Raw genomic sequence first — 21,869 nt, forward strand, 5'->3', positions numbered from 1 at the left:
TATCCCATCAAAGCTTTGCTGACTTCTCTCCAAATTAAAATATAATTTTTTTCTCTTCTTTGATCTAAAAGGTGTTAAACTTCTTATAAAAAGAGTACTTTTGGCAAAGTTACAGGTAAAAGAATTTTTTAAAATGTTTCTTATATCAGAAGTCTGTTTGTATACTTGGAAAGAGAAATCCATAAATGCCTTGGCAGTTCTCTAGAAGCACAAGAAAAAGACTAAGCATTTTAAATGAAAAATGTTCCCACTCAGTGACTCTTTCATCTCTACATCCAAGAGAGAGACTGGGATTCAAAAAGTTCATCAGCAACAAAGCCTCACTCTGTCCCATTTAGCAGTTCCATCAGTCTATTACCTGATGTTAGGATTATATAAGACAGTTTCCTTCCATTAGGAAGAGCTCCTAAAATGGGCACTGTCAGAACTGGTAAAACTGAAATCTGACCTACTTTTTTCAAAAGATGGCCATGAATTTTGTGGTAAGTGTAATTCTTTTTACAGTTAGAGCTCTTCTTTCAAGAAGAAAAAACTTTTAACTGAAATATGCTAGCAAATGCCTTATGTTTTAACTATCAAATAAAAATCTATAAATATGTACACATTGCTTAAGCTTTTATCTCTAATACTGAATTCTCTATGTTACTTTATCCATACATTGACTTTACTATGTATTGTAGGCCCAATAAAATTCTAAATAAACCCACATTAAAAGATTATTCATTTGGAATACATTTGTAAAACAAGAATAAACTGATCAGTCCTATGGGTAAGTTTGATAAAATACACATGTAAATTTTAAATCACATGTTATTTGTAAGAAGAATTTTCCTTTTATTTACAAGGCTGTCATTTATAGTTGTCTATTCTCCTTTTAGGAATGAAGTATTACATTATTAAGGAGGAATAAGGTTAATTAATTCATTACAATGGAAGTTATTTAATACTTTTTAAAAAGATAAATCTAATTTTTTAGTTCTTTCAAACTCCCAATTGTCATAAAATGTCAATGGATTTTAATTAAATTAAAAAATCAACCACATAGCATCACATTCTAGATTTTGTTATCATTCTTATAATTAAAGGGGCCTACTCTTCCTACAACTATTCTGGAGAATCACTGATAAGTTTACAAAAATTTAATTTCAAATGAAAGGGTAAGAAAGCATATAGTATTATGGAAGTTATACGCTTAAGATAGCATGGCACAGTGGACACATTTTACCACATAAACTGTAAAGAAATAAATTTTTTTATTTATTCATTTTAAGACTACTAACTTCATTTTCCTTAAAGAAGATCTAAAACTATAAAAATTAGTCTGTATTCACTATGCTTAATTTTCTATTCAGCTATAATTTTCATTGAATTAAATGCAAATAAAGTGGTTATATTCATAAATAAATGAAACAAAAATATTAACTTTATAGCCTAAAGCATAGCCACAGACTTTACAGACAGTATAAACCTCATAAGAACAGAGTAAACAGATATGACAAACAGTATTATAATGGACTTCAGTTTCATCAAAAATGATAATCTTATTAACTAGACATTTATTATCCTAACTTTAAGGTTCTTTAGAGTACACAGGAAATAAAATTACTGTGTGCCCATAAAAATCATAGCAAGATGATACAATAGATCACTATGGGTATTTCTTCTATTGTGCCAATGTTAAGTGAAACTCTAGAACAAAAGTACTCAAAACAGATTAATTCCTATGATATTCAAGCAATGCATAATTCAAGACTGTCTAAACTGAACAAAGATTAAAGAATACTTGATAGCCTTAAAATCTAATAACAAACACAGAAGAATAAAGAGTAATGACTGTGTTCCAAATAGCTGCAATCAATCTTTACCTATTATTTTGCAGTGCTCTATTAAAGGCATATTGTTAAAATTAATCATATAAAATACACATTCATTGTTGAAAGGTAGTATTATAAACTATGGTGTTTAATAAAAACTCTAAATGTGAAAGCATAAAGTCATAAACATAAGCACTAAGATTCTGTAAACAAAGCTAATACCCTAGGATAAGTAAGAACTGGAATGAAGGCAAAGTAAGGTCAATTTATAAGCAATATTGGGGACTCAAATTCTCCAATTAAAATTCATAATAAAAGATACCTGTGTCCTCAGCTATAACATGATATTTCAGAAAAAGTAAGGAAAGAATAAATGAGGCTACCCTTATCACTACTGCTACAGAGAAGTTACAACTGAAACCTATGGTTTCAATCTTTTTTTTATATCTTTCTTTTTCATAAATGAATATGTTTGTGACTTTACTGAATTAAATAAATTCTTAGGAAATGCTAAAAGTGAGTGTTTAAAAATGTGTTTTTGTTTAGAAATCAAAGGAAAATCAGGATAAGTCTAAGTAAATTGACTATACTCAAGATTTTTTTTTCTGTGTTTCATTTGTAGAAAATGTCAAAATTTTGCAATCTATACTCATACCCAAGTTCTTGCTTTCTCTTTGCCTAGTAGGAACAGTAATATTGTATAAAGTGGTAAGGATGATAATGACATTATGACAAATAGGAATGGAGTCAATGCAAGATGCAATAAACTAATCTAGCTCTTGAAAGATAATGGTTTTTATGAATGGCTTTACTGAAGTGCAAGGAATTAAAATGTATTTGGATAGACTTAGAAACTAAAAAATGTGTTCAGAAGCATTCTCATCCAGAGATGGTAGTTCAATAAAGCCTAACTGAAAAGATATTTCTTCCCTAAAATTAAAAGCTCCAAAACTTAGAAATTTACTTACTTTCTTCTGAAAATATCATTTGTGAAATCACACACACACAAAAAAATTCATGTCGGATAAGTCTTAGTTTAGAATACTATGGCCCAAATTTCCATCAGTTCAGTTTCATAAGCAGAACTAAGTCATACTGCCCCCACGTTAATGTCTTTGTCTAGAAGAGATAGTGCTAATACTCAAAGCAGAATTATTACAAAAGCCATGACTCTTAACAAAAGTTTGTATGTGTACCACTGTTATGTCAACACTTACGGCTATCATAACATATGTTTCCTAGAGCCCTGCCCGTTTGAAGCAGCACTTCCTGGTCTTTGCTATTTAGCAGCTGCACCAGTGGTGAAATCAATCCAGCATCCACACATGGAATTCGCATAAATTCTGAAAATAAGAGATATGGTTAATTAAAAATATACATGTTCACAATTACATAAATAACTTTCCTTAATTAGATATTTACTTATTATTAATACTTATTAAAAAGTTTAAGATGGCTTGCTATTTGAAGAGTACACTGCTGTCCAAAAGTACTATTACAACCCTACTAAATATTTCATGAAATAAGTATACAAAAATGAATGGGATCACATTTGTCTTGCTGATAGCCTCTACCATAAATCAAAACAATTTTTCATTAACTTTCATTATCCTAATTTATCACTATTTTCTTAACTGCATGTTATAAGAGGAGAAACAGGAGGAGGAGAATACGATTTAAAGGTTTTATTTCACTTATTAGCACTGTAGACACAAAATAGCACCTAGTTTCAGAAATATATTGTTGTTGTTATTATTAATAGGTACTTTAAGAGAACAATTCTAAAAAGGAAGAAATATTCATGGACACTTTCTCTTCTGCTTATTTTTTCTTTGTCCCAAATTCATCTGAAATCTGTTATCTAGAGGAATACTTACTTTAAAAAGTATCGAATCTCTTACTGTAACTTATGGTCATAGCTATGCTCCCACATTAAACTTGTACCTGGAACTTCTTAATAATCCTCTGGTTTATGAACATCAGCACATAGTCAGTTACATCAATTTTTAGAGGATATTTTTGGAAATAAAAATTTAAACAAAATTTTAAATAAAATTAATCAAAATCTAACAAGTATATGCTAATATTTCTCTTCTGTTGTTATGTAACATGCATAGCAGAATAATGATGAACCTATCAACTTCTAATTTCTTTTTTTCTCCAGTTCACACAATTTTCTTTCATTGCCAAGTTTCTAACAAGAAGAAATATAAGCCCAGTTAATACCTCTGTTGGGTCATGTTGCATTTCTGAAGATATTTATTTTAAAAAGAAGACTCCAATTTACTTTCTCAGCCAGTCACTTAAAAAACAGCAACCACAATGTGGTGGTTAAGCAATAAACAACCATTTAAATTGGGTCCCATTTATTTTAACCAGCAGGGATTAGTGACAGGCCCTTAACAAGCCTCTAATTAAAAGTATAAATGCTACTAATTATGTCTCTGAAACAGATCTGTCATCTACTAAAGTGTTACTGGAAGCAAGCTCTAGCAGCAGAGGTATCAAGAAACTGTGACAAACTATTATGAGGACTGATATTACTCAGTGAGATCATATGGGAATGGCAATCCATTTCAAAATCAGCTAAAAGATTTCTCAATCTATGTTATGTGTATGTGCTCATTCTTAAAGAAAAAAGCTTAAAGATAAAAACTGATTTCTGGAAATTATACTGTGTTTCTAATGAAGTTAAAAATAAACTACTTGATATAAAAATCAAGCTACCTTGCACCTAGGAAGAATTTAGATAGTGGCTGGTCTAGGTTAACAATGTCTGGAGGGGTTTCATTCTTAAACTAGATCTGCCTCAAGAGTTCTTTGTTGTCCTAAGGTAATCCCTATCTATTCAGAGCAGTTCAAATCTGCTTGAAGTACACGAAATACTCCTAGACCCACTAGGAATTTCTCAACATTTAGGACCAGCTCAAATCCAAGGCAGAGCATAATGATTATAACCATAGTAGATGTTACATGCAAAATACATCTACATGCATAGTAGCTGTACGTGCAAACAGCAGATGATCAGGTTTCATTAACAACCAAAAAACTGATTTACCAATATAGAACCTCACTGAAATTTAACATATATTTCAAGCACCTCTAAACAAATGAAACCTGCCAACAAACATGGGCAGACATGAGAGCTGAGCCATAAAGAAGGCTGAGGGCTGAAGTTTTAATGCTTTCAAACTGTGGTGCTGGAGAAGACTCTTCAGAGTCCCTTGGATAGTAAGGAGAAAAAAACAGTTAATCCTCTAAAGGAAATCAGTCCTGAATATTCACTGGAAGGATTGATGCTAAAGCTGAAGTTCTAATACTCTGGCCACCTGATGTGAAGAGCTGACTCACTGGAAAAAACTCTAATGCTGGGAAAGATGGAGGGCAGGAGGAGATGGGGGCGACAGAGGATGAGATGGCTGGATGGCATCACTGACTCAATGGACATGAGTTTGAGCAAACTCTGGGAGACAGTGAAGGACAGGGAAACCTAGCGTGCTGAAGTCCGTGGGGTTGCAAAGAGTATGACACAGCAACTAAACAACAACAAAACAAATTAAAAATTTTCATGGCAATTCTTTTTGGTAACACACACATGAACAAGCTGTTTTACTGGACCAAAAATAACATATACTGGAACTTTACAAGGCCACCTGCATAGTGATTACACAATGTATAAAATTGTATAAAACTGAGACCAGAATTTTAAAGTTTCTTCTTTTTAAAGTATAATATATGCAACTTACTAAAATAAAAAGACTAAAAATAATATCAAACTTTGAGAAATAGAGGCATACTAAGGCTATTGCATTTAGCATGGTCTTCCTTTATGCTTAAAAACTTCTTTAAGAAGTCAGTGGTTCTAACAATGAAAAATCAGAAAGAGAAGTTAAGAAAATAATCCTATTCACCACTGCAACAAAAAGAATAAGACACCTAGGGAAAAACCTACCTAGAGACCAAAGAGCTGTATGCAGAATACTGGAAGACACTGATGAAAGAAATCAAAGATGACACAAACAGATGAGAAAATATACCATGTTTTTGGAAGAATCAATATTGTCAAAATGACTACACAACCCAAAGGAATCTACAGATTCAATGCAATCCCTATCAAATTACCAATGGTATTTTTCACAGAACTGGAACAAAAAATTTCACAATTTGCATGGAAACACAAAAGACCCTGAATAGCCAAAGCAGTCTTGAGAAAGAAGAATGGAACTGGAGGAATCAACCTTCCTGACTTCAGACTATACTGTAAAACTACAGTCATTAAGACAGAACAGGAGTGGCACAAAAACAGAAATACAGACCAGTGGAACAAGACAGAAAGCCCCACCTTATTTTTTCACAAAGGAGGCAAGGATATACAATAGAGAAAAGACAACCTCTTCAATAAGGGGTGCTGGGAAAACTGGACAGCTACCTGTAAAAGAATGAAACTAGAACACTTTATAACACCGTACACAAAAATAAACTCAAAATAGATTAAAGATTTAAGTGTAAGGCCAGAAACTATAAAGCTCTTAGAGGAAAACATAAGCAATACACTCTTTGACATACATCACAGCAAGATCCTCCTTGACTCACCTCATAGAGTAATGGAAATAAAAACAGAAGTAAACAAATGGGACTTAATTAAACTTAAAAGATTTTGCACAGCAAAGGAAACAATAAACAAGATTAAAAGACAACCCTCAGAATGGGAGAAAATAACTGCAAAGGAAACAACTGACAAAAGATTAATCTCCAAAATACCCAAGCAGCTCATGCACCTCAACACCAGAAAAGCAAACAACCCAATCAAAAATGGGTAGAAGACCTAAACAGACATTTCTCCGAAGAAGGCATACAGAAGGACAAACATGAACAGATAACTCAACATCCCTCGCTATTAGAGAAATGCCAATCAAAACTACAATGATCTATCACCTCACACTGGTTAGAACAGCCATCATTTAAAAAATCTACAAACAATAAATGCTGACGAGGATGTGGAGAAAAGGGAACCCTCTTGCACTGCTGGTGGGGATGTAAACTGACACAGCCACTATGGAGAACAGTGTGGAGATTCCTTAAAAAACTAGGAATAAAATTACCATATGACTCAACAACCCCACTACTGGGAATATACCCTGCGAAAACCATAACTGAAAGAGATGCATGTACCTCAATGTTTGCTGCAGCACTTTTTACAATAACTAGGACATGGAAGCAACCTAGATGTCCACTGACAGATAAATGGATACAGAAATGGTGGTACATACATACAATGGAATATGACTTAGCTATAAAAAAAAGAATGCACTTGAGTCAGCCCTAATGAGGTAGATGAACCTGCAGCCTATTGTACAGTGAAGTCAGTCAGAAACAGAAAGACAAATACTGTCTATTAATGCACATGTATGGAATCTAGAAAGATGGTACTGATGAACCTCGGGCAGCAGTGGAGACGCAGATGGACACAGTGGGGGCAGGAGAGGGTGGGACGGACCAAACACATTCCCATATACAAAACAGACGGCAAGTGGGAATTTGCTGTGGGGCAGCGGCAGCCCACAAGACGCTGGACACGGGACTAAGCTTGCGGACAGGGAGCTCAACCCAGTGCTTTCTGACCACCTAGGAGGGTGAGACAGAGCAGGCAATGGCACCCCACTCCAGCACTCTTGCCTGGAAAATCCCATGGACGGAGGAGCCTGGTGGGCTGCAGTCCATGGGGTCGCGAGGGGTCGGACATGACTGAGTGACTTCACTTCACTTTTCACTTTCATGCATTGGAGAAGGAAATGGCAACCCACTCCAGTGTTCTTGCCTGGAGAATCCCAGGGACAGGGGAGCCTGGTGGGCTGCAGTCCATGGGGTCGCGAGGGGTCAGACACGACTGAGTAACTTCACTTCACTTTTCACTTTCATGCATTGGAGAAGGAAATGGCAACCCACTCCAGTGTTCTTGCCTGGAGAATCCCAGGGACAGGGGAGCCTGGTGGGCTGCCATCTATGGGGTTGCACAGAGTCGGACACGACTGAAGCGACTTAGCAGCAGCAGCAGCAGGAGGGTGAGAAATGGAAGGAAGGATTCAGAGGGAAGGGATGTATGTATACCTGTGGCTGATTCACGCTGATGTATGGCAGAAACCAGTAAAGTAATTCTAAAGTTTAAAAGTTTAAAATAAATTGTTTTTAAGTCAGTGTTTTTCTTAAATTGACTGAACTAAAATCATATACGAATATTTCTGCTACAAAATAGCCCTGAAATATCTTCCAACGCATCCCCTCTCCCTTGGATATAAACCATATATAACGGAATGGCTATTATATAATCCATGCTTTGAGGTTGTTTCTCCAGAGTATATATACATGGACACTTAAGAAATAAATGCTTCTCACGAAGGTGAACTCAGAAAACAGAGTATGTATTCTGACTTCACTACTGCAGTCAAGTGCCACGTCAGTACGTTTGTCAGTAGGTCAGACAAAAAAAAAAAAAAAGTCAGTTTATCTGGATATAACATAAAATAATGTATACGCTGAAAAAGGCAAGATCTTCTGTGACAATGAAGATGAATGACTCAATGACAATTCAAGAATCCCATAACCAAAGTAATGAATGATACAGGTACAGCAGGGACGAGCAGTGCTATTCTTTAACTCTACTCTGACCGACTCTGTGCGACCCCATAGATGGCAGCCCACCAGGCTCCCCCGTCCCTGGGATTCTCCAGGCAAGAATACTGGAGTGGGTTGCCATTTCCTTCTCCAATGCATGAAAGTGAAGTCGCTCAGTCGCTCAGTCATGTCCGACTCTTAGCGACCCCATGAACTGCAGCCCATCAGGCTCCTCCGTGCATGGGATTTTCCAGGCAAGAGTGCTGGAGTAGGGTGCCATTGCCTTCTCCAACTCTGACAGAATGGAATAGCAAATGAGAAATGTATGAACAGAATGACTACAGTCATTTTAAACAATTACATGAAAAAAAAAAGTTAATGGAAAGAAAAACAAAGAAATTTTTTTTAAAAAAGGTCTAATCTACAAAATGGAAACATAAATTAATAAAACATACTGACAGGTAGGGTGTAAAACTGAAGATGTTCCCAGCAGAAAAGTTCTTGAGGAAAACCTCACCATTTTTGGCTATTTCTGCTATGACGTTAGCTACTTTGGCTGTGCAGGAGGACTGTGGAATCAAAAGACTTGCAAACACTTGAAGTATTCCACTTCCTTGGATTTTTTCACTTGTTTCCATATCTGAAAGAGATACATACAAAGAGTTTCAGTGAACGTCTTCAACACTAAAACTGACAATTACATCTACAGTAAATTCTTTAAGAATTTTCACCATTTTTAGTAGAATTTATTTATATTAAAATGTGTGTATTTATATATAAAATTATCTTCAGTTCCACAAGCTGCTTTTATCTTCAGTTTTTCCCTATGCGAAACACTTTTTAATACAATCTTTTGTAAACCTACAGTCAGATTACAAAGGAATCCTTTCTGAATATACCATTTGCATACCAGACTTACTTTTCAATGTTATTTCCAATCCTGTCTATTCAGAGTAGGAATGCTTTATTTTCTACTTCCCTTGAGTTTCCTAATAGTTTATTATTATATACATATAAATGCTATGACTTGCAATAATGCTACAGCAATTAAAAGTGGCAATTAATTACATGTGCAAAAAACTCACCTCCTATCATTTTATATGGAGTGACAGAAGAAACTAGTCAGTTCCATATGATTACCGTGTTTCTCACAAAACTTATTCAAAATACCACTAACAAAAAACAGAAGTAGTTTAGGCAGCAATAAGGCCATGGTATTCAGAATTCTGGGCTTCCCTGGTGGCTCAGCTGGTAAAGAATCCACCTGCAATGCGGGAGCTGGGTTCAATCCCTGGGTTGGGAAGATCCCCTGGAGAAGGGAAAGGGTACCCACTCTAGTATTCCGGCCTGGAGAATTCCATGGACTATACAGTCTGTGGGGTTGCAAAGAGTCGGACATGGCTGAGCGACTTTCACTTTCATTCTGAATTCTATATGGTTATATAGAAATTCCAGAGGCCTACTTCTTTTCTTTGTTTTCCATCTTTGTTAAACTACAAATGAAGAGCCTTTGCATGAAACCAAGCCACTTCATGTAAAAAAGTATGACCTATTAAACAGTAACTGGAATGATGGACACCTGAAATAGTAACACCTGGAGTGATGATGGAAATAAAAGCTCAAGGAAACAAAATCTAAAATTACTATTTGACTTTGAACAGTGAAGAGGAATGCCAAGTGTTTAAAAATAGGAAGTTATAAGGCTCATTAAAACATTCTATTTAGGGGGCAATCCCAAGATAAGGGAAGAATAAGACAGGGAAACCACTTTCTCCCCCGCTAATAGGTCAAAAGATCACCTGTATGTGGGGTAACTTTCACAAAACAACTTCTGAACTCTGGCGGAGGACCCAGATACCAGAAAGGTAAACCAACCTCTTCAAAATGAAGGATCTGATCACTGGCTTGATGGCTCTCTTCCCTTTTGACTCTCCCTTTTCTCCCCTTAGTCACCTCTATTTCCCTCCTTTCTTCTTTATATAACTATGAATCTCTTTGGGTGTTCCTGGCTCTGGAAAGTCATTTCATCATTAACCTAGGGGTTTTGCCTTCTGTACTGTATGGAGGGAAGACTCTTGATGTTACCATAAGAGGGGGTCCAAAACCAAGAGGCAGGAGGCTCAACTCCAGAACTCTGGACCCATCACAGAACTCCTGACACTGGGGAACATTAATAGACGAAAGCCCACCCAAAAGCCTCCCATACCTACCCTGAGACCAAGCTCCACCCAAGAGCCAGCAAACTCCCATGCAAGACACCCCATGCCAATCTTCCAGCAAAACAGGAACACAACTCTGAACATTAAAATTAGACAGGCTGTCCAAAGCTATATCAAACTCACAGACACCCCAAAACATTCTATTTGAATGTTGTTTCTATGTGTAGCTCCTCAATATCTTTTATAGCCTTTGAATATACATATAAATAAAAGAACTCTAAAGATTTCTTGTTAAGTAAATGACAGCTGCTGTGATCAACAGAGTAGGGAAATCATTTTTAATAATTTGAGAAAGTCTAAAAAATAATTATTTCTTTATAGGAAGTGCTGATTGTTCAGCCCAGTGTTTTTCAAACTGTGGGTCCCAATCCATTAAGAACCCTGAAATCAATTTGGTGAATAAGGACGAGCAATTCCTTAAAAAGAGAAATACAATTAGCAATATCTACAACAAAAGAATAGAAAAATTTTTTGTTCATGCATAGTAAGATAAAACACTGAGTTATACATGCATAAGTAACTGTATGTGCATGCTTACTGAATGCAAAATGTAGCCCTAATCATAGGTTCTGGTCAAAAAGCTAAACAGCAATGTTCTGTGCAACCCATGACTACCCAGGATTCTGGGTTAGACAGCTTTAATATTCTTAACGGCATCAGGAGAAGCTAGAATTAATGGCTGAATCAATAGAAAATTACATGGAAAAATTTGTAAAAATTGAAAATTGTAAAAATTCCATGGATTTATTATCTTAAAAACATTCCCTTGCAAATACTGTAGTTATGTGTATGTTTATCTATCCAGTAAAGATCAAGTAGTCAGGATTAGTTAATGTTGAAACTCTATCCATGCATTTCCTTCTTCTACCATAGGCCTAGTACACATTAAAGCAGCTAATACCATTTTGGTTTCTTACATTTTATGTTCTGTAATAAAAAGGATTGTTTTGGAGATACTTTAAAACAACATTTTCTATTAGGTGAAGAAACAGAGGTCCAGAGAGATGAAGCAAATTTGTCTAAAGTCACCAATCATACTAATCATAGAGCATAAGGAGCAAATTCAGACTCAACTACACTAACAACCCAACGTGTGTCATCTGGCATCCCCTGGTGCCATTCTTTACAACAGCAAATGTACCTAAGCATAAATAAATGAAATTGGTTTTTTGTATGCTGTTACTCACTCATTTCTCACAATTCAGATTATTACAAATGTAGAGTTTGCATGATAAAATATAAACACAGCAGCTGTCCTTTCTTTCAGCAAGCCCATTTATAAAATACAATGTGCCTTTTCACTTTTGTTTCTGGGATTAAAAAATAAGTTTTTATGGTACCACCTGAAAATCTGACACCAAATTTCCATTAATTTATTTTTTTAAAGCAAGAAGTCAAAAGAAAAAATTTGCCACATTAAAATTCTTCCTTTTCTGACCATTGCTACCAAAAGATGTACAACCTTAGAACACTGGGGCAGAGTGCCCCAGGGGTCATGTCCCACCATCTGCTGGTGCTAGGATGACAGCAAGAATCTGGCATAAGGCATGAATCATGATTAGATGTGAGGCTGAGGCATTTGTGTGTGTGGAGGCGAGGAGTTAACTGCAAATCACCCATGCATGTCTCATTTTAACTATAACTAAAAGAATGGCTTAACATCAAAGCTGATGTCAGGGGCAAGGGGAATAAAAGAAAACAATACAAAACTCTTGCACTCTGATGGATTTTCATGGATTACAATCCAAAGTATTGGAAGGACAGGTGTAATACAATGAAGCAAGATTTGGGGATAGTATGTTTTTTAATACTATTGTCAGAGAAAATATAATCTGGTTTTTCATATAAATCTGATTTACCATTTAGAAAAACTGAAAAGGAGTTCTATTTACTTGCTAGCATGTGGATTTCTATGTAGGTCTAGAATTTAAATGAAACAGCTGGGAATTATCTTCTTTCATCTGGCATGAAAACAAAGAGTCAAATACTGCTTACTGTTAAACTGCCACTATCGAATAAATAATTACAAAGTTTCAGTCTCATTCCATATATGCTTTCTACACTGGCATTCTACTCCATATTACAGTGTGTATCTGTGAACTAAACATTTTCTCTGATATCTGTGAACACCCTTGAAATGATTTTAAGAGAGTCAGTGAGTGTGGTGTATGCAGGTCTAAATGAATGGCTTTCTGACTGCTTGCAAAAAAAAAAAAGCTGTGATCAGGAGTTCTCAAAAAAAAAAAAAAGGCACACTTTTCATTATCTTTACCCAGACCACTACTGACACTGTAAATGCATTCCTTTTAAATGTTTGCAGGAATCAACCCAACTTCCCCTTCACATTTAGGTGCAGCCATAAAAATGTTTGAGTATGTCTACAAATTACAGCTGGCAGTCCTTGAATTTTGAAGGACCCAGACAACTGCTTCTCTAAAATAATATCTGTGGGAGCCACAGCCATTATAGTGCCCTTGCAGTTGTACAAGGCACTCATTCTGGTCTCTGCAGTTGTATGTTCAGACTCCGCCTGACCTCCCGATGGCAAAAATGCAGCTTTGTTATGAAATTGCCAGAGTCAGAAAGAAAAAAAAAAAAAACAAAAAAAACAGGCAATAGGGTCAGAGAAGCTTGAAAGAAAAGTAAATCAAGAAGCTGGACTACAATGCTATAGGGAGAGGAGAGGAGAAGTTAAAGCACAACTCATGTCTCAAGGTGAGAGCCAGCAGAAGGCAGGAACAGGTGGAATGGGAAGGACTCATAATTGAAGATACGGCTGGAGAAAGGCTCAAGTTCCCAACAAAGCTGCCAAGTAAATACATTAAAATAATTGGCATTATAATTATATATCAAGAGGAGGTATTCAGGTATGCTACTATCATAAACTGAATTTATGATCTTACATTAGCATCTGCTTTCATGAGGATAAATTAATGAAAAGCATTTGATAACCAATTTACAGTAAATTCCAAGACAGAAAAACAAAAATAAAGACTGTTATTACTATGACTCTACTAGATTAAAAATGTACTTAGATTAGATTTACAGTATTGTTTACTTCTAGTTATAAGAACAATAGGAAACTGTTAGTTTCATTTACATGTCCAAGGATTCTTGTGACGGACTGTGAAGAGAAGACTCGGATTTGGAACTGACAGCAAGGACCAGGAACATGACTCAAGGGCCATGTGTATCCTCGTCTCTGGGGAACTATTTATTTCTCAAGGGAAAGACTTTTAGAATAAGGTATAACAAGAGACCTGGCCCCATGCCTGAGAAATCTGATTCAAATCCAAGGCTTCATTTACTACCACACAGACAAGTCCCAAATTCTGTCTCCCTTCATCCAACTAAAACAAAGCATGTGCACTTGGATATGGAATAAATACCTCAAGTTCAACATTCCTCAAATCAATTCTCCTCTTTCGTTTCCTTTCATTTTATTCTCCATAGCGGTTCATGGCAGGGAACCCAGCTAAGCCAGAAGCCCAAGAAGGATTATAAAATTTTCTCTTTTAATAAATGCCTTTCTACCACCCACGTTAATCAGAGTGTAAGTTCCATAGATCCCATCTCATTAGCATCTTTTGCATCTATTCTTTACTTGTTAAATTTGTTACTTCCAGTTCTCAATTCTGACCTTTATTAAATGCAACAGCCTCCTCAAGAGTCTCCCTAACTCTAGCCTCCCTCCATCTGTCATCTACCCTGACAGCAGAATAAGCTTCTGGAAATACAAATTTTATGTCACTCCCCTACTTTAAATCTTTAAATGATTGTCTATAACTTTTAAAGCACATACATGATATTTTCCAACCATATCTCCTGATATTCCTCCACTGATATACTATATTCTTGCCACACTAAATTACTTATAGAGATCCAAATTAACCATTTCATTTCATATCTTCTTACTACTTCCCTCTCTGAAATGCCACTCACCCCACAACTTTAACTAATTCCTACACAGAGGTATAGTGTCCTCATTTAAAGGTACCTGACTGAAAGCTATTCAATCTTTTAAAGATACTATCACAAAAATTCATTTTTTAAAATAGCTATGTGACATAGGCATGATAGATTGTTTCCTTCATACTACAAATAAGGTCATATGATTGTACTGGAAAAGTAACAACAAACCAGTTTTTCTGATACCTAATCCAGTGCTCTTCCTACCACAAATGTTAATTTAGAAGATATATAGTCCTAACAACACCTTGACCAGATTTGCCAAGTTATTATGTGATAAATATTTTTATTTAACATATTTTGTAGCAATAAGAATTAAAGTAAAACAATTGAGTGAGAAAGGGATGTACAGTATTTTGAGACAGATAAACTGACTCAGTGATTGAAGGAGAGTAAGGGAACTGCGTACAGAGAGATTGAAACAGATTTAAAATAGATTTAAAACACATAAGAAGAGTATGCTGGGTATAAGAAGATTAAAGGGCCTGACAAATGAGAAATTAGTGTTTCTAAAAGAAAATGGAAGTACATGATGGGGAGGAGTTACAAAATGCTCTTTCTTTCACTGATGAGAACTTTTTCCTCCCCAACATGGATCTTAAGCAAATAAAAGGAATATGAAATGCAAGAGAGAAAAGGATAGATACAGTCATGAAAAGAAAGAGGGTAGAACAAAGACCTATTCGTACAATGACTCACCAACAGAGGTTTTACTAAAAGATTAAGTTGAGAGAGTCATTTTATAAAATTACAATAAACGATTTTTGACAGTCTTGCAGTCATTTCAATTCCAGAGATAATGTAAGCTGTGGGAGTTGGAGAAGTTATGTGTTTGGAAATCATCACTAGAATAAGTAGGGAGATCTGCTAGTTTTAACTATTTTCTTTAAAGTTATCACTAACTAGGTCAAAAGTAGTTGCTAAAAACTGAGCTATATAGTTAAAAAATGGAAGATATTTACTGAGAAAGTATATACAAAGAGGGACAATACTAATGAATGTGGTAAAAGCAGAGTATATAACCAGAACTGTTCAACTACAATTTCAGAGTGATTACTGAAAATATGGTCCCTAAAAATAAAGTAAATGTGGATTTCTTTACTTCATACTAAGAGAATAAGGATACTGCATAGTGAAACAAAGAGAATAAGGACACTGTATGGTGAAACACAGTGAAGGAATCTTTTCAGTGGAAGATCCATCTCCATTCTCTGGTGAAATACCTTGAGGAACAATATAAAGTCTTCATTGATGGGATCAGTGACCTTACAAAGAGAGACCCCAGAGAGATGCCTTGCTTCTTCCACCATGTGAGGTTCTAGTGAAGACAGCCGTCTATAAAACAGAAAGCAAGCCCGCACCAAAATCTTCTGGTGTCTCGGTCTTGGACTTACCAGTCACCACAACTGTGAGAAATGCCACCCAGTCTAGGCTATTTTGTTACAAAGACCCAAGTGGACTAAGACACAGAGCATCAAAGTCCTTTCATAATTTGACCCCTATTCCCTTTCCAGTTATCATCTCTAGCCCCTTCCCTGAATGGATCCTTTTTGCTAGTTCAGTCGCTCAGTCGTGTCCGACTCTTTGCAACCCCATGAATCACAGCACGCCAGGCCTCCCTGTCCATCACCAACTCCCGGAGTTCACTCAAACTCATGTCCATCGAGTAGGTGATGCCATCCAGACATCTCATCCTCTGTTGTCCCCTCCTTCTCCTGCCCCAAATCCCTCCCAGCAAGAGGGTCTTTTCCAGTGAGTCAACTCTTCATATGAGGTGGCCAAAGTATTGGAGCTTCAGCTTCAACATCAGTCCTTTTAGCATCAGTCCTTCCAAAGAACACCCAGGACTGATCTCCTTTAGGATGGACTGGTTGGATCTCCTTGCAGTCCAAGGGACTCTCAAGAGTCTTCTCCAACACCACAGTTCAAAAGCATCAATTCTTCGGTGTTCAGCTTTCTTCACAGTCCAACTCTCACATCCATACATGACTACTGGAAAAACCATAGCCTTGACTAGACGGACCTTTGTTGGCAAAGTAACATCTCTGCTTTTGAATATGCTATCTAGGTTGGTCATAACTTTCCTTCCAAAGAGTAAGCTCCTTTTAATTTCATGGCTGCAATCACCATCTGCAGTGATTTTGGAGCCCCCAAAAATAAAGTCTGACACTGTTTCCCCATGAAGTGATGGGACCAGATGCCATGATCTTCGTTTTCTGAATGTTGAGCTTTAAGCCAACTTTTTCACTCTCCTCTTTCACTTTCATCAAGAGGCTTTTTACTTCCTCTTCACTTTCTGCCATAAGGGGGGGTGTCATCTGCATATCTGAGGTTATTGCTATTTCTCCCGGCAATCTTGATTCTAGCTTGTACTTCTTCCAGCCCAGCGTTTCTCATGATGTACTCTGCATACAAGTTCAGTTTCTGTTTGAACTAGGTTTCCTCCCTGTGAAACTGTCTATGTGGCTTCCACTGCTTGGGATGTTCTTCCCATAGTCCTTGTGCCCTCGTGTTACCTAGGTAAACACACTGTATTTTCAAAATCCAGCACTCCCTGCTCCTGCTTAATCAAATCCACCTCTCTCCTCCAATATTCACACAATGCTGTCATTGTTTCCAAGGTGTCAGAGCCTACTGGTAGCTGAAGACTTGGAGTAGATGAGATTATCCACAGACGAGTATTTTTACTGAGTCCCTACCGTACTGGCAGTATAAGCTAGAGGAAACAAATCATACCCTCAGTGAGCTGTCTAGTGAGAGAAAGAGAGATGTAAATAAATTATCACTATTCAATGTGATTGATACCACCATGGAAGTTACATATAATGTATAACGGGTAGCAATCACAGCTCCATGAAGACCATGGAAATTTCCATAAATAAGGTTAACATTTAAGCTGTTTTGAAACCAACAAAGCATGTTCTCAGCAGAAAAAGGAGAAAAATATATTCTACAAAGAAGGAATATGAGAAACCACTACCAGCTAAGGCTAATGACCGTAAATTTTAATAGCATCATTCTGTACCACTGGGTGATTTTTTTTTTTTTTTTTGCCAGCTGCTAGAGGCTACCAAAAATGAGAAATGGGAAAGGTAGATAGGTGATACTATCAAAGGTTTAGGAAAAGGCAGGTAAAGGAGAAAAATAAGAGAATATACCAATGCAACACCTATTTATCCATCAGAACCTAGGTGAAATGTTTATCTCTGTGACACTTTGAAAGACTCTTATAACTATGAATTGAGTCCAAGTCTCTGAACAATTTGTAATCAACTCTATATAATGTGTTACACTGTATTAAAACTTATCTATTACTTGCCTATCCAATCTCTCCAGGGCAAGGTACCAACTAATGCATGGTGGGACTCAATTAATGCCAGTTGAATAGAACTGTCCAGTCTTTAAGGAATATATACTGAATAAAAGACATACACAATATACACTAAAATAAGTTCAACTAAAGGGATGTATTTCAATGTATATTAATTAGCCAAACTTATTTAATGTGTTTTTATATGCCTTTTTTATTCAGTTATAAACTCTTTGAAGTTTGACTTAAAGGGATGTATCTGGGCTTCCCTGGTGTTCAGTAGTAAAAAAAATCCTCCCGCCAATGCTAGAGATGTGGATGTGACCGCTGGGCGAAGATCCCCTGGAGAAGAAAATGACAAACCACTCCAGTATTCCTGGCTGGAGAATCCCCATGGACAAAGGAGCATGGTGGGCTACAGTCCCTGGGGTTGCAGAAGAGTAGGACACTATTTAGTGACCAAGCAACAAAAAAGGGAAGTATAAGCTGTCACAGAACACTAAAGATGGAGTAGGTGAGTTTTTATTAATATCCTAGTTGATAACTTAATGTTTAAGATGAGTACTTATTAATGTTGTAGAAGTTCTAATTACTTTTAACAGAAAAGAGGATTGAGCTTATGAAGACTGCCTTGTATTTTAAGCATTCTCTCATGAAGAACAGACATTTTTTTCTTTTTTAGTAGAATCACCAATCACTAGCTCCTGCAGGGACTAAACTTTTCACTTTGCATTAAGCTAATCAGATCTTGGATTACATTTTTTCAAAAGCAAACATATGCAAAAATGTTCTTTAAACCTTCAGAAATCATTTTAGAAAATTACCTTGCCTTTATCTCATCCCTCCCACATGCACACATCAGAAAGAAAAGGTGATCAATCCATAACTAAGTTATTATGAGCAAAATCAAAACATTCTGTTTGCTTCTTTAGTACAAGGAGGAGAAAAGATGTCTAAGACTGAAATATGGGAAGAGAAAATTACTAGCATCTAAATGAACTCACCCCAGAGAACACTGTGTGCTGAAACCTAGAATTTAAATCCAGATGTCTCTTAAAAAAAAAAAAACACTACTTGGCCTTCTGGAGTTTCATTTTGGGGTTTATCACAATGAATACTAAAAAGCAGGTCACGAAATCAACCTTAGTAAAAATCAACTATAGATTCCTTTGTGGAAAACTCTAATGTTAAGGGCATCATTCCTCACTAGCAGTTACACACAACTATTATGTCACACAATTCACATTGATACATCAGTAGAATAGAGTCCACTCATGATGGTTACTTTTGTATGTCAATTTGATTGAACCATGGTATCTGCGTATTCAGTTAAACATTACTCTGGATGTTTTTGTAAGGGTGTTTTTGGATAGGATTAACATTAAAATCTGTACACAGTAAGCCAAGCAGATTGCCCCCCATAATATAGGTAGACCTCATTTTATTGCAATGGCAGCCCACTCCAGTACTCTTGCCTGGAAAATCCCATGGACGGAGGAGCCTGGTAGGCTGCAGTCCATAGGGTCGCTAAGAGTCAGACACGACTGAGCAACTTCACTTTCACTTTTCACTTTCATGCACTGGAGAAGGAAATGGCAACCCACTCCAGTGTTCTTGCCTGGAGAATCTCAGGGACGAGGGAGCCTGGTAGACTGCCGTCTATGGGGTCGCACAAGAGTTGGACACGACTGAAGCAACTCAGCAGCAGCAGCAGCATTTTATCTGTTTAGGGTTGGAACAGAACAAGGGGCTGACGACCCAGACCTCTTTCCCACACATGCCCTGGTGTAAGAGGAATTCGGCCAACAGAATAACTCATTTGCAGGGTCACAAAATTTCACATAGTATTCTCTACTACTGCTCCAACAGCCTTGTATAACTAGAGTCAAAGGAAAAAAAAACAAACCTAAATGTGTGTTAGCTTTCTGAAATCCCAAGAAATTACCTAGTGCATTATTTGCTTTTTAACTGGTGATAAAACAGCCCAAATATCCAAGTGAATGTTTCTGACAACAAAAGGCACTGAATACTACTAATCCCTAGTAAAAAAAAAAAAAAAAAAGAATTAGAGTATATTCTCTACACTACACAGTCCATTATATGAATATTACCTAGACTATTATACCTAAAATATGTCTTACTAAAAACATGAAATATTCACATTTTCTCAGTTATTAATGATGATTTTTGAGGAAAGAGGTTGTGTTTATTTTTCTCTATTTGCCTATTTTTTATTTTTGAAATATAGTTGATTTGCAACATTCTATTAGTTTCAGGTGTACAACACCTGAAATGTTTATAGATTATAACATTTCTATAGTTAAATGTTATAGTTATAACAACATTCTATGTGTTATAGATTATAACGTATAACATATAAATCAATGTTTATAGATTATACTCTATTTAAAGTTATTATAAAACAATGGCTATACTTCCCTGTGCTGTACAATATATCATATAAATAGAAATCTGTGTCTTTTAATCCCACACTCCTATTGTGCCCCTCTTCCCCTCACTCTCCCCACAGGTAACCTACTAGTCTGTTCTCTGTATCTGTGAGTCTGTTTCGGTTTTGTCATATTCATTCGTTTCATTTTTTTAGATTCCACATACAAGTGATAACATGGTATTTGTCTTTCTATGTGTGACTTACTTCACTAAGCATAACACTCTTTAGGTTCATCAATGTTGTTGCAAAGGCAGGATTTCATTCTTTTTATAGCTGAGACTCTTCTATTGTGCACATGTGTGTGTGTATATGCATACACATGCCACTTCTTTATCCATTCATCTAACAATGGGCACTCAAATTGCTTCATATCTTGGCTACTGTAGATAATGTGGCCATGAAACTTGGCGTGCATGTATCTTCTGATCCAGTGTTTTCTTCAGATATACACCCAGCAATGGAACTGCTGGGTAATACGGCTGGGGAAGGGGGGACTAGTTCAAACGGCACAGCACTCGCTTTGCAAGTGAAGGGTGGCAGGATGGAGGCCGGCATGCTCCAGGTTTGGGCTTCCCAGGTGGCTCAGTGGTAAAGAATCTGACTGCCAAGCAGGAGATGTGGGTTTGACCCCTGGGTTGGGAAGACCCTCTAGAGAAGGAAAGAGCAATCCATTCCAGTATTCCTGCCCGGGGAAATCCCATGGACAGGGAAGCCTGGTGGGCTACAGTCTGTGGGGTCACAAAGATTTTAACACAACTTAACGACTGAGTAACAACAATGGTGATTCTATTTTGAGTTTATTGAGGAACCTCCATCCTTTTTTCAATAGCAGCTACACAAATTTACAACCCCACCGACAATGTACTAGGATTCCCTTTTTTCCACATCCCAGCCAGGACTGGTTATTTGTATACTTTCTGAAGACAGCCATTTTGACAGGTATGAGTTGATATCTCATGGTTTTGATTTGCATTTCTCAATTAGTGATGCTAAGCACTTTTTCAGGTGCCTTTTAGCTAGATGTATATCCTCTTTGCAAAAATGTCTGTTCTGGTCTTCTGCTCATTTTAAAATTCAGTTCAGGGCAGTCACTCAGTCGTGTCCAACTCTTCATGACCCCATGGACTGCCGCAAGCTAGGCTTCCCTGCCCATCAGCAACTCCTGGAGCTTGCTCAAACTTATGTCCATTAAAAGATGCTTGCTCCTTGAAAGAAAAGCTATGACAAATCTAGACAACATATTAAAAAACAGAGACATTACTTTGCCAACAAAGGTCTGTCTAGTCAAAGCAATGGTTTAGCCAGAAGTCATGTATGGGTATGAGAGTTAGACCATAAACAAAGCTGAGTGCTGAAGAATTGATGCTTTTGTACCATGGTATTGGAGAAGACTGTTGAGAGTCTCTTCGACTGCAAGGAGATCAAATCAGTCAAAGGAATGGTTCAGATCAAACCTAAAGGAAATCAGTCCTGAATATTCACTGGAAGGACTG

General features: G+C 36.7%; 1 protein-coding gene across 5 annotated transcripts in view; it reads right to left on the reverse strand.

Annotated features, from left to right (window-relative positions):
• The window catches only part of RAP1GDS1 (Rap1 GTPase-GDP dissociation stimulator 1), a 164,797-nt gene that overhangs the window by 78,130 nt on the left and 64,798 nt on the right, over positions 1–21,869 (reverse strand). For all 5 annotated transcript variants that reach the window (XM_040237819.1, XM_040237815.1, XM_040237814.1 and 2 more), the window contains exons 3-4: positions 8,944–9,066; positions 3,032–3,157 (exon numbers count right to left, since the gene is read on the reverse strand). In XM_040237819.1, coding sequence (XP_040093753.1) covers positions 3,032–3,157; positions 8,944–9,066 — 249 coding nt within the window. The remainder of the gene's footprint in view (positions 1–3,031; positions 3,158–8,943; positions 9,067–21,869) is intronic.

Source organism: Oryx dammah, unplaced genomic scaffold (genome assembly GCF_014754425.2).
Source record: "Oryx dammah isolate SB20612 unplaced genomic scaffold, SCBI_Odam_1.1 HiC_scaffold_3, whole genome shotgun sequence".
Taxonomy (NCBI): Eukaryota; Metazoa; Chordata; class Mammalia; order Artiodactyla; family Bovidae; genus Oryx; species Oryx dammah.